This window comes from Archocentrus centrarchus, unplaced genomic scaffold, assembly GCF_007364275.1.
Source record: "Archocentrus centrarchus isolate MPI-CPG fArcCen1 unplaced genomic scaffold, fArcCen1 scaffold_40_ctg1, whole genome shotgun sequence".
Classification (NCBI taxonomy): Eukaryota; Metazoa; Chordata; class Actinopteri; order Cichliformes; family Cichlidae; genus Archocentrus; species Archocentrus centrarchus.
The window spans coordinates 1,385,196-1,398,318 of record NW_022060266.1 but is presented as its reverse complement, the minus strand read 5'-3'; the positions used below and the strand labels follow the sequence as shown (position 1 = coordinate 1,398,318).

Here is a 13,123-nt window from a genome sequence, read left to right as displayed (position 1 = left end):
CACCCCAATGTGTTCACAAGCTGCCCAATCTGGCAACACTGCGCCATCCACCAACATTTGTCCAAACTGTCTAGATTCGTATTTGTGTTATTTTTTTTATCAGGATTCGGGTTCACACAAATACTGTGATTTAATGACCATATTTACAGTATTATAAATGAAATTGGCTTTGTGTTCTATCAGTTGTGTGCATCTAATTTTATTAGACGCACAGATTCATTCTGTGGAACATGGGAGGAAAAAAAAAAAAAAAAGAGTCAGTTTTGCATATCTCGCAAAAGTTTTGCGAGATCCTGAGTTACTTTTGCGAGATCTCGCAAAACTTTTCAATATTAGGACATACACTTCGCGTTAATCTTGATATGGCAGTGTCCGTGAGGATGAAAGGTTTGGCGAGAGACTGCCAGCAAAAGTCGCCTTTATTTATAATTCAGCGGTTACTGTTGGCTGTAACCAGGCCCAAACTGTACAGGCATGAATGAATGAACCCGGCTGACAGTCTCACTCTCACGCCATCACTGCTTCACTCGACTCGCACCCCAGGCTGAGAGGAGAAGGGGGCGGGGCAGCGCTGTGTGTGTGACGATCGAGTGAAGCAGTGACAGCAGACAGAGAGAGAATCCCCCGCCTGCCCTTTTTCTTCTGTTACAACCTGTCTGACCATGGCAGAAAGCTACATGCAATACACAGCAAGCAGAGGGCGCCCATTATCCCACAAGTGGAGCAGTGCGGTAGGCGTTGCTGCGGCGATCGCAATGCGTTGGGGGGAGGGGGGCGGTCATGCCGCCCTAGATGAAATGCCGCCCTGGGCGGCTGCCCATGTCGCCCATATCAGAAACCGCCACTGATGGAGGACACAGAGAACAGAGCTGGGTTTAAATTCCCTTTCACAGTTTGTGTCCTACAGAACAGATTCAAGCTGAGTGCATTCATTAGGATTAAAATTTAGATTGGAATAACATTTGTATTCTCATGTATTACATTCTCATGTATGTATCATGTATTATTTTATATTATTACAATAATATAGAATATAATATAGAATATATTATACAATAATATAGAATGATTTGCGTTACACAAAAACGTCCTCCAAAGAGCTACTTTTACTTTCTTACTTTGAGTACATTTCAGAGCCTGTACTTTTTTACTTTTACTTAAGTAAAGAAGTTGAACTAGCAGTTCAACTTTTACCAAAGTATTTTTTTAAACACAAGTACTTGTACTTCTACTTAAGTACAGAATCTCAGTACTTTTGCCACCTCTGGACACCTGAGGAACTGTGGGAGCCGGGATCCATAAAATGGTAAATGGACTGGGATTTGTACAGCACTTTTATACTCAACTTGAGCATGCTCTACTACTTAAGTCATATTCATCCAACCACTTATCTTTATCTAACATTCACAACCCCCGGCCGGCGTACCGGTACGTCCGTGGGTGATTTGGTACCGGGCCCCATTGAAACAATAAGTACCTTACTCTATTTCCGTTTTATTATCAGGGTCTGAACGATGTTTTATTTTGAAAAACGTGCGGATTCTCTCCGTTACATCCGTACAGGACTCACATGTGGCTCTATGTAACATGCTTATTTTCCGTTCGTTTTAAAATACTGGGTTATTTTGTGGCCTGCAGCATTGCTGTAGAACTTTATCCGAAAGTTGGACTTGCTGAAATGTCCACATTAAAATACATTAAATTATACTTCTGCCCGTTCCTTTGGCAACGTTTGCAAATAGTGGTTTTATTTTGGAAGTGACCGGAAACGTTGCTTGTGCTTGCAACTCGGTGATAAAGCGGTTCCGTGTCTTCTGCGGAAAACATCAAAAAAAAAAAGAAAGAAAACAGAGAGGGGCGGGGTGGTGTGTGGAGCCGTCGGGCGACTTTCTGCGAGTCGTTTTATTTTTACTTTTATTTTTGTTCCATGTCATTTTAATTTGTTCCTGTGTGAGCCTCCAGTAGAAGATGTGAACTGCTGCGTTTCAGGCGGGATGGTGATATCTGTCCAAGGGAATAACGCTAGCACCCATAAGAGACGAAATCCGCACGGTAAGCGGACGCATCAGAGTGGGTTGGTTTGATTTTCACTGCATCTAAGAGAGAATAAGCTTACAGTGAAGCAGCTGAACACAAAGGACGCAGCAGACGGTAAAGAGCCAAAGTGGAAATCATATTCAGATAAGTTCCCGTTAGAAAGAGATAGTTGAGCTCAGATATGCTAAAGCAGCCATTTAAAAGGGTTTGTTGGACGACACTGGTGCCGTCTGTCACCTGAGAGCCTCACATCCTCTGCAGCTTTGTCACTGTATTGTGATCGTGGAAATGTCTCGAGGCAGCATGAGCTCATTGTTTTTAGTGTGGTTTCACAACATGTGTACCTGACAGAGCGCAACATGTAGCAGGTAGGCCTGCAGTGGAGAGGCTGGCCCCTGCAAGGAAGACCCTGACGCCAAAATCTGCTCATTTAAGGCCGCCTTTCTTTATCAGAAGTGAAGACCATGTAAACAGAAGTGTGTTTATATATATATATATATATATATATATATATATATATATATATATATATATATATATATATATATATATATATCACTGTGCATATGTCTTCAGCCACCTCTCATCTTCATATTTGGCTAGGGAAATCTGAAATACTGTAGATGCAGCAATTTGTTGAAGCGTGTAAACATAGATGAATACACAGTAAAAAGGGCAAAAACAGAGTTTTTACAATTCTAAAGAGCTGGAAAGTCAGTATTTTGTGTGACCACCCTTTTTCTGAACTGTGTATACAGACGAGCATCATTCCTTTAAGTAGTCTTCAGGAAGAGTTATCCAGGCTTCTTGAAGACAATCCGGTTTGTTTGGATGTTGGCTGCCTTTTGCTCAGTTCTGTGTCAACTGCTTCAGTAATGTTCAGGTCTGTGCTCTGGGGAGGCCAATCCATGACTCGTAGTTGTCCATTGTGCGTTTTTCTATCCAAGGATAATTACTGCATTGGTAGTGTGTTTGGGATTGTTGTCATGCTGAAAAATGAGAGTATTACATGGTAGATTACAATCTGATAGTACTTTGCTGCATTCATAATTCCATCAATTTTGGTAAAGTCCCCAATGCCACTGACTGAACGCAGCCCCAAACAATGACAGAGCCTGCACCATCCTTTACAGCTGGATGTAGTGCCTCGCTCCCTTCCTTAAGAACGGCCTCTTGACAGCCCCCCTTGATGAGGCTTTGGCATTGACTTTCAGATACTGTTCATCTGCTCTAGATGGTTCTGAGGCCTGCCACTTGTGTTGTTCTCCTCTTCTCCAGCGTCCTTCCATTTTTTTAAGGACACACTGTACACCATGCTGAGATATGCCAGGTTGTCAGCTAATAGTTCTTTGGGAATCACTGTTGGTGCAAAAATACAATTTTATGCCTGTCAAACTGTGTCATCGTTGGCATTTTTTAAAGTATTATATATATATATATATATATATATATATATATATATATATTATATATATATATAATATATATATTATATATATCCATCCATCCATTCGCTTCGCTTCCGCACATCCTGTTCAGGGTTGCGGGGGGGCTGGAGCCTATCCCAGCTGTCATAGGGCGAGAGGCAGGGTACACCCTGAACAGGTCGCCAGCCTGTTGCAGGGCCAACACAGAGTTACAGACAACCTTTCACACTCACATTCACACGCTCAGTCACACCTATGGGCAATTTAGATTAGCCAATTAACCTAACCCCAGTAAGTGCGTGTCTTTGGAATGTGGGAGGAAACCCACGCAAGCACGGGGAGAACATGCAAACTCCACACAGAGAGGGAGAGGCCTGGGCCAAGGTGGAATCGAACCCAGGCCTTCCAGATGTTATTCTAACTGTGAGGCAGCAGTGCTAACCACTGCGCCACCATGCTGCCCATATTATATATATATTATATATATATAATATATATATATATATACCAAAGTAACACAACATTTATGCTCATGATAAGTGTATGTAAACTTCTGACGGCATTTATATGCCTCTCTCTGCTGAGGAATGAATCCATGGTGACTTTCTTCTTTGTGTCTCTTTATTCAGGTCATGTAAATTAGAGCTATGGAAGTCAAAAAGGCAACCCAGAGGAATAATGGAAGTCATACAAGCAGAAGCTCAGCTGAATAAATGTTAATGCAGTCAGCTTTGACATGTGGAGTACAGAGATGGCCAGGCTCAGGTGAAACAGTCCCGTCTGTAAAGCTGAATGTAAAAACTGAAGAAGAGTAGGCGTGCTCAGTTTGGGCCTATGACACAAGGCTAAGCACGTCAGATGACAGCAGTGGACGGAGTGACTGCGGATGCAGCTTGTAAGAGGACGTCTCTGCAGTGCACAGGTCCTGACAGTCGGCACGCTGCTGTGATTAAGGCCATATGTGCGGGCTTCCCTCAGAAAAAGGTGGTTACTCAGCAGATGATGTATACCTGAGATTTAAGTCAGTGCTTGATTTACTCCTGCATGACCGCAGAGCTTCCCATTGTTTTAAAAAAAGAAGACTGGTAGCTGCAGCTGAGTATTCGCCATGCCTCGGAACCGAGCTTTTTCTGAGCCAGAGTACTCAGTGGAGTATTCAGCAGACTGTTCTGTGACGTTGCCCTCCGACCCTGGGCAGGCAGTGGGGCGAACACACGAGGTCACGGTGCGGAGCTCGGGATGCTGCCTCTGTCTGCCACGGTTCATGCGCCTGACCTTTGCACCTGAGTCTCTGGAGAATCTCTATCAGACCTACTTCAGACGGCAGAGACACGAAACCCTGCTGGTGCTCGTTGTGTTTGCTGCCCTGTTCGACAGCTACATCATCCTCATGTGTGCTGTGGTCTATACCACTGATAAGTTGGCTTCTGTTGTAGTGGCATCGGTGGGACTGGCAGCAGATATTATCCTCTACCTGCTGTGCCGCTTTGGGCTGCTGCCGGACCGCATCTCCAGGCGGGTGGTGCCCTACGCCCTGTGGGTGCTCATAGCAGCTCAGATATTTTGCTACCTGGGTCTGAATTATGCTCGCTTCCACCAGGCCAGTGACACTGTGGGCTGGCAGGCTTTCTTCAGTTTCTCTTTTTTTCTGACTCTACCTTTGAGACTGACACCCATTGTGCTCATCACTACTGTGTCCTGTGGAGTCCACACCCTGGTTTTGGGTGTCACCATCGCCCAGCAGCAGCAGGACGACATACAGGGAGCAGCGCTTGGCAGACAGGTGAGAGTGGGAAGGGAGGTGTGTTGGAGGGACCTCACCTCCCTTCCCAGAGCGATGTCCATTAATGCATTTAATTTCCTGTGTCTAATGTCGTGTAACCAGATGCCCAACCTGTGGAGCTCACAAAAGGCAAATATGTCCATTGTTTCAGAGGGATACCAACTAATACTCTATAGTTTTGATGGATTAAGATTACACAGTTGACAAAAGAACATTCAGAGTCCTCTTTCTTCCTTTGTTTTTTAAAGTTTATAATTTTGCTTTGAAAATGCAAGCATCAAGAAACAGAGCAGAGCAGGTCAGCAAGGGTAATACAGTGAAGCACATACAGTCAGTAACTGACTGCATGATGAGATTAGTCTCAGAGGTGTACCCCGACAAATGTGAATGATCAGTGACCAAGAACAGACTAGTCTCCAGATAAAACCAGAGTCCCTGATACCATTTGGCATACATCTGACACAAAAATGCAGTATGAACAGTGCCCATCTCCAAAGCAATTGTTACTGATCTAATGTAACTATTGTAATGATCTAATGTAAGTTTATTATTGCATCTTCACCCTATGTAAAACTACCATATTCATATATAACAGCCATTTTAACCAATACTTTTAAAATTAATCCAAATGAAGTCTTAGAAGGTACGTTTTTTTATTTCATATGTGTCTTTTACAGTGGCCACCCACTCTCCTTCAGTTGGTCGCTCCTTGTCCAGCCACTTCTTTCTTATTGCCTTTTTACTGGCAATAAGTAATACTTTAAGAAGATATTTGTCAAATCAGTTGGTATCTTACTTAAATATACATTATCAAAAACTATAATAAATCTCAATACCTAATATGGCTTTAATTTGTGTCACTGTCTCTGACCAATAAGATTGTATTGCTGGACAATTCCAAAATATGTGATAGTGGTCAGACATTGTATTATTAAAGGGTTTCCAGCAGTGTCCAGATTCAGATCTGCCATTTTGTCTGAATTTTCTTTTTGGACTAATGAAAAACCTAATTCAGTTCTTCTTCCAGTGGGTCCAGCTGAAGGTGCTGGCAGTTATTCCTCATATATTTCACTAAACCTCCTCTGTTAGTGGTATATGTGCTTATTTCTCCCATTTGACTTTGACACATTAGGCGGAAAGTTTCCCAAGAGACTGTGTATATGAATACAATCTAGATACCAGTTTATTGTGGATGTTGCCATTGTACACATTGATTAAAAATATTAATGTTGCCCATATCAGATTCCTATGGAAGCTTGTTTCCATCACTAAAAAATCACTATCCGTAACTCAAGTTATTAACTCAAAATTTTGAGTTGTTGCGTATCTCAAATTTTTGCGTTAATAACTCAAAATTTCATCCTAGCTCTGTCAATCAGGAAGCTTTGTGATCCGTGCATCATTTCCTTGTTAACCGGAAGCAGGAAGCTGAAGGTATCAGCTGTCCAACATATGACATGAAAACATTGATTTCTTACCTTTTATGCAGCTGTTTTTTTGCTAGAAGACATTTTGACTGTTGATGGTCAAAAAGATGCCGATAATTTGTTCACGTTTGCTAGAAAATGCTAGCTCACCCATACTGTCACTACCCCATTTTGAGTGTGCATGTGCTGGCAGCATCTGCTTCCGGGTAACAAGGAAATGACTTCTTTCTTGGAGCTTCCTGATTGGCAGCGCTAAGCCGAAATTTCGAGTTATTAACACAAAAATTTGAGATGCATAACTCAAAGTTTTGATTTACAGATGGCGAATATTGTTTTTTTTCCTTAGTGGCAGAAACAACCTTCCGTAGATTGCTTTTAGTTTTAATATTTTGATTAAAGTAATGCCTCAGCTGTAAGTATTTGTAGAAATCATATTTATCTCAATTGTAGGTTTCACTGAAATGTTCAAAACTTTCTAGTCTTGGACTCTTGGTTGAAATAACACCTCTTTCTTCTGGGAGTTTTCAGTCAGTTCATGTGGTCCTTTTTGGGACAGGTAGAGAAAAATTTAAGGACAATCCTGGACCACAGCGAATGGATTCAATGGCTTTTTATCATTGAGTTGTTATGGTTTGGGTCCACTTGTCCCCTCAGAGGGAGAAGTCACTGCAAACCAGTACAAATTGTTCTGAGTCATCACCTTTCTCCTAAAATGAAGCCTTTCTATCCTGAGGGCTGAAGGAAGCTCTCTTTATTCATAGGGCACCAGGGCTCACTGTAAGGTTTGATGAGGATTGAAGTGCCATGATTCATATGCTATGGTCTTCACAGTCATCAGATCTCAGCCCACTTGAAAAACTTACTTTGCTCAAAAAAAAAAAAAAAAAAAAATTAAAGGAACAATTTGAAAAACCAAATCTCAATGGGAAAAAAACTTGTGCTTGATATCTGTACTGATATGGATGGGTAATGCATTAGAAATGCTTCTTGGTTTGATGGAAATTAAAAATTTCAACCTACAAAAAAATCACAGTGAAAAAATGATGCAGCAGGCTAGTCTATTTTGCCCAAATTTCATTGCAGCAACTCAAAATTGTACTCAGTAGTTTGTATGGCCCTCATACTACCAGTAGTGGCACCTGTTGTTAATTGTATTAACACCAAACCAGCTGAAACTGATTAACTGCTACTTAACTGGCCAGATAAGTATCCTATAAATTTAACTGACTTGATACTATCAGGGTTCTAGCTAGCGGTTGATTGCCCAGAGTTACTATCGGGCCAGGCTGAGAATTTCAGCTCATAGCTACCAAAACAGATTGCTATCATCATGGTTTGCTGGCTTATTCAGTACCGAGAGGGGCTGAAGCGGTTTGCAGCCAAGTGTGAAGTGGTGGGTATGAGAATTAGCACCTCCAAGTCTTAGGTCATGGTTTTCAGCCAGAAAAGGGTGGGGTGTCCACTCCGGGTCAGGGGTAAGTTGCTGACCCAAGTGGAGGAATTTAAGTATCTCGGGATCTTGTTCATGAGAGATGGAGGAAGGGAGCGGAACAGTGACCGACTGGGGCCACACCTGCAGTAATGAGGAGGGTGTACTAGTCTGCTGTGGTGAAGAGAGAACTAACTGTAAAAGTGAAGCTCACAGTTTACCAGTAAATCTGCATCCCTACCCTGGCTTATGGTCCTAAGCTTTGGGAAAGAATGAGATCCCGGGATACAAATGAGCTTTCTCCGAAGGGTGGCTGGCCTATAAAGATAGAGATAGGGTTGTAGCCGGAAAAAAATTCACAGACCGGCGGAATCGGTGGCCTCAGTACCGAACGGACGACCAGGGTGGTGGGGAGTGCTAGTGGTGCTAAGGGCTGTGCCTGCTAGCAAACTGTGATGATAGTGATCTGTTCCAGTAGCTAACAGATGAAATTCTGAACCCGGCGTGACAGTACCACCAGGGGCGTACGAAGGAGATTACTATTGGGGGGGACACATATCAGAAACCTGACAGATCTGAAAAAACTCAGAGGAAAGCATAAAAAATGCTATTTGATCCTAGGTAGAACTGCGCTACTTGCCCATTACTGACTGAAATGGAGAAAGTGGAAGCCCCCATATCTAGTAACTGACCTGGTGGTAGCTGATAGTGAGAAACTGGCAAATCCCAAATGACTCATGGCCATAAATAGTATAGGCTATAACTGATCGTTGAGCAGTATTAAAGCCATACCTCCTGCTCAGCAGTATTGCTCAAATGTAAACAACATGGATGCCTTATGTTTTGTACTTTGTTGCCTTACAATCATAGTGATGTTAAACATGATATGCATTGATATCAGCAGAGTATGTAATATATAATAATAATCATATATACTCATGTGTAAACACATATGAGTATATATTATTATTAATACATTTTATTTGTAAGCAGTCATCATAGAACACTTTGGAGGTGAAAACAAAACAAATCACAGGGAATACATGAAAGCACAAAATAAATTAAATGGCCAAAGGAAGTAAAGCGAGTAGGCTTGAACAGGTAAGTTTTGAGTCATGATTTGAAGTCTGGGAGAGAGTTCCATATTTGGGGAGCAGAATGGGAGAAAGTTCTGTTCCCTATGGTGCTGAGGAGGGCAGAGGGCACAGTAAGCTGGATGGAAGAGGAAGAACGGAGGGAGCGGGAGGAGGAGGTGATGTAAAAGATCGGCTAGATAAGGAGGGGCTAGGTTGTGGTAGGGTTGCAAAAAATCATAATCACGATACTTCGTGTCTGTTTACTTCTCCATGCTGTCGCTTCCTGCATGATTTATGGGTGAAGCAGTGAGGGAGAGAGGCAGGGCAGTGTGAAGCTGTGCAGAGAAGAGAAAGGTGAACTGGTGAATCTACAAGTATGATTGTAATGCAACATAGACTATATAGATATAAACAATATTGTCTCATCTTTTATCGCATATGTAAATATATTGATATTTCTGAAACTCGATTTATCACCCAGTCCTAGGTGCTGGTGGATTTTGATTTTTGTTTTTCATTGAAAAACAATATAGAATAGAATAGAATAGAATGCCTTTATTGTCATTATACAGGATGTACAATGAGATTGGAGGGCCACTCCTGTTCAGTGCCATGTAGTAGAAAGTCAAACGCTCTAAAATAAAGAAAAAAATATAATAATCTAATATAATGTAAAAATATACAGAAAATAAAATGTATTAAAAATACAGAAAATAAGAGAATGTATAAAAATATATATGTTGGGAAAAAAAAGAAGTGTATATATATATAATCATGAAGATGGTGAGTTTTCACTAGTGAATGAATATTGGATATTACACATTATAGGAGTGATAGATATTGTTCAGTATGAATAATATAATATTGCACAGAGATGTGGGTGTTGCACAGGTACAGTGGGTGAGTGTGAGAGTTCAGGGTGGTGATTGCTCTGGTGAAGAAACTGTTCCTGAGTCTGTTTGTTCTGGCTTTGATGCTCCTGTAGCTCCTGCCAGAGGGCAGCAGGTCAGAGGTCAAAGCCAGGGTGTGAGCTGTCCTTGATGATGTTCCTGCTCTGCTGATGCAGCAGAGTCAAAGTTGTTCTTCCTGAGGACCCTCAGGAAGTGAAGTCGCTGCTGAGCCTTCTTGATAACAGCTGTGATGTTATCTGACCAAGAGAGATCAGCAGAGATGAGGACACCAAGAAACCTGAAGGTGTGGACCCTCTCCACACGCTCGCCGTTGATGTAGAGGGGAGCTGGGTCAGTCCTGTGCTTCCTGAAGTCGATGATGATCTCTTTGGTTTTCATGGTGTTCAGTGCAGGTTGTTCTCTGAACACCAGGCTGTCAACTTCAGGACCTCCTCTCTGTAAGCTGCCTCATCTCCCTTCGAGATGAGTCCGACCACTGTGGTGTCGTCAGCAAATTTGACGATGAGGTTGTTATTGTGGGCCGGACTGCAGTCATGGGTGTAGAGGCAGTACAGGAGGGGGCTCAGCACACAGCCCTGTGGGGAGCCAGTGCTCAGTGTGCGGGTGGAGGAGAGATGGGGGCCAAGTCTCACAGTCTGGGGCCGGTTGGTTAAGAAGTCCTTGATCCAGGAACATGTGAGAGGGGGGAGGCCCAGGGGGTGCAGTTTGGTGGTGAGAATTGTTATGAAGCCTTATAATGAAGCCTTGTTCAGCATCAATAACAGTGGCCCCTTACTCCTCGGGCGGGGGGGCACTAATGCAAATCTGTTTGTACCCTTGCAGAACTTAGTCAGCATCCATGCAGCTAATAAACTAGTTATAAAATTCTTTAAACTGGTCCAGCTCCAGGTGACAGGTGAAAAAGACATGCTGTTCAGGAGTTTCACCTGAGCGTGAAGCGTCCGTTACGATGACAGTTATATGAAAGGCGTGGCCCATGCAGTCTGCCCCCTCAGCCCCTCTCCTCATGCCAAAAGAGTGACAGAGTTAAAAAGGGAAAAAACCCAGTTTAAATGTAAAAAACCCAAAGCCTAATTAATTAGAAGCTTTGTAATTAATTAATCGAAATTAATCGCATTGTAATCTCATTTTAATATTTAACATGAGAAATATTAATTTAAGTTTGGTTGATGAATGAATCAATATACATAAGCTTCACGCTCACGGTTGGTAGGCGACATGAGCTACGCAGAGGTTACGGCAGCTGATATGAAGGCTAGCCGCTCACTTCCGGCCTTTGTGGTCTTCGTGGGCTACGAAAGACGTGGGCCGGGTCCTTCGAAGGATGCGGCCCCTGAATTTGGACATTTTCGTCGATATAATCTGTATGCCGGGAACTCGTGCACTGAGAAACGTTCCACGGTGCAAAGTGCGATTAAAATGCGTTAAAATGTTTAATTAGTTAATTTCCCTGTAATTAATTAATCGAAATTAATGCACTAAAGTCCCAGCCCTACTAAAAACACTATGAACAAATGTGCACTTAAATCTAAATGTTTTTAAGTTTGTATTTAATCTTTCAGCTTGGTTCTTTCTTTCAGTGCCAAACTTTCTTTTCCTCTCCAAAATCAAGCACATATACATTTACACTTTATACTGTGGCTGCGTTCCTCTGTCAGCGGGTGCGTGTAGTGTTGTAATGTAAGTGTTGTAATTATGTATACTCCTTCATGATGTGGTTCCAGGTAGGTGGTCTATGCTTGAACTGGTTGTCCAGCCTGTAAAGGTGGCTCGGTGTGTGGTAGTTGTAATTATACAGGACATTTAATTGTTTTCCTGTCATTTGTGGACAGGGTGTGTATGAGTGCACATAAGTGACATAATGTACTCTCACCTCCTCTCCTTGTTTTCAAGCTTCTGGCCAACCTTGTGATCTATGTTTGTGCCATCACTGTGGGCATCATGTCGTACTACATGGCCGATCGGAAACATCGGAAGGCCTTCCTGGAGGCGAGACAGTCACTGGAGGTCAAACTGAACCTGGAGGAGCAGAGCCAACAGCAGGTCAGAGGACGTTCTGGTGTTTGTATCTGTGAGATCAGAAGAAGCTTTTGGAGAATATGCAGCTGTATGCTGGAGATCTGCAGTCAGTTCATCCAGAACAGTTAAGGTGGTCCACATAAGAAGAGACTAACAGTGAGCAGAGAGGTGCACGTTTCCAAGGCAATAAATGCAAATGCAGAGATATCCATGGATTAAACAGTGAGACCTTAAGTAGAGGACTCTTTTGAAGATCAACAATAAAATCTTTGCTACCAGATAAGACGCAGACCTAGTTTAATGCACACTTATCAAAATAAAGATGGATAAACGTCAATACTAGACAATAAAAGCTTTAAGTAGTCATAACAACGTGTTAACTTGGGATAAATACATGAAACGTTCTGGGTCTTTGCCCAGAGTCAGTAAAAAATGTTCACTTTGATGAACACTCCAGCCTTTCTGCTACATTTGAGCCGCTCTCAGAGTCTCAGTCTGAGCACTCGTACATTTGGACTGCATGCTGGAAGTTACTATGGTGATTTAGGCAGGTAAAATAAAAATGAAGATCTGGCTTTGTGGGATACCCCTCTGTGTCACTGTCTGTGTTCGTGTGTGTGTGCAGGAGCTGCCTGAAGCTGCAGCACAGACAGCAACAAAACAGAGCTGACTGGTTGTCCTGCTCTATGAGACCCACCTGCTCCGATGACCTACAGTGCTTCTGTGTTTTGCCTTTTGCTTTACGCAGCAACACCCACTCTGGAAACTGTGCCTGTATTATCAGTGTGTTTGTCTGAGCTGGTACTGTGTCAGCACTCAGCCTCCCTCCTGTCCTTGCATCTGTGGCCACTGGGCAGTCTGTGCTACTGTTAATTATGAAACAGATGGAGTATGTGTGTGTGTGTGTGTGTGTGTGTGTGTGTGTGTGTGTGTGTGTGTGTGTAAGAGACAGAGATTATGAGTGTGAATGTGCAGTGAGAAACAATTGAGAGGAAAATGAAACCCAAGAGGGCT

The 13,123-nt window shown here is 42.6% G+C and overlaps 1 protein-coding gene across 4 annotated transcripts in view; it reads left to right on the top strand.

The window, feature by feature from the left end:
• Positions 1 to 1,873: 1,873 nt before the first annotated feature.
• adcy3a (adenylate cyclase 3a) overlaps positions 1,874 to 13,123 on the top strand; it is a 50,794-nt gene continuing 39,544 nt past the window's right edge. For 2 of the 4 annotated variants that reach the window (XM_030724655.1, XM_030724657.1), the window contains exons 1-3: positions 1,874 to 2,052; positions 4,094 to 5,247; positions 11,984 to 12,133. In XM_030724655.1, coding sequence (XP_030580515.1) covers positions 4,573 to 5,247; positions 11,984 to 12,133 — 825 coding nt within the window. In that variant the 5' untranslated portion in view covers positions 1,874 to 2,052; positions 4,094 to 4,572. The remainder of the gene's footprint in view (positions 2,053 to 4,093; positions 5,248 to 11,983; positions 12,134 to 13,123) is intronic. The other 2 variants (XM_030724652.1, XM_030724656.1) reach the window with 1 other exon arrangement.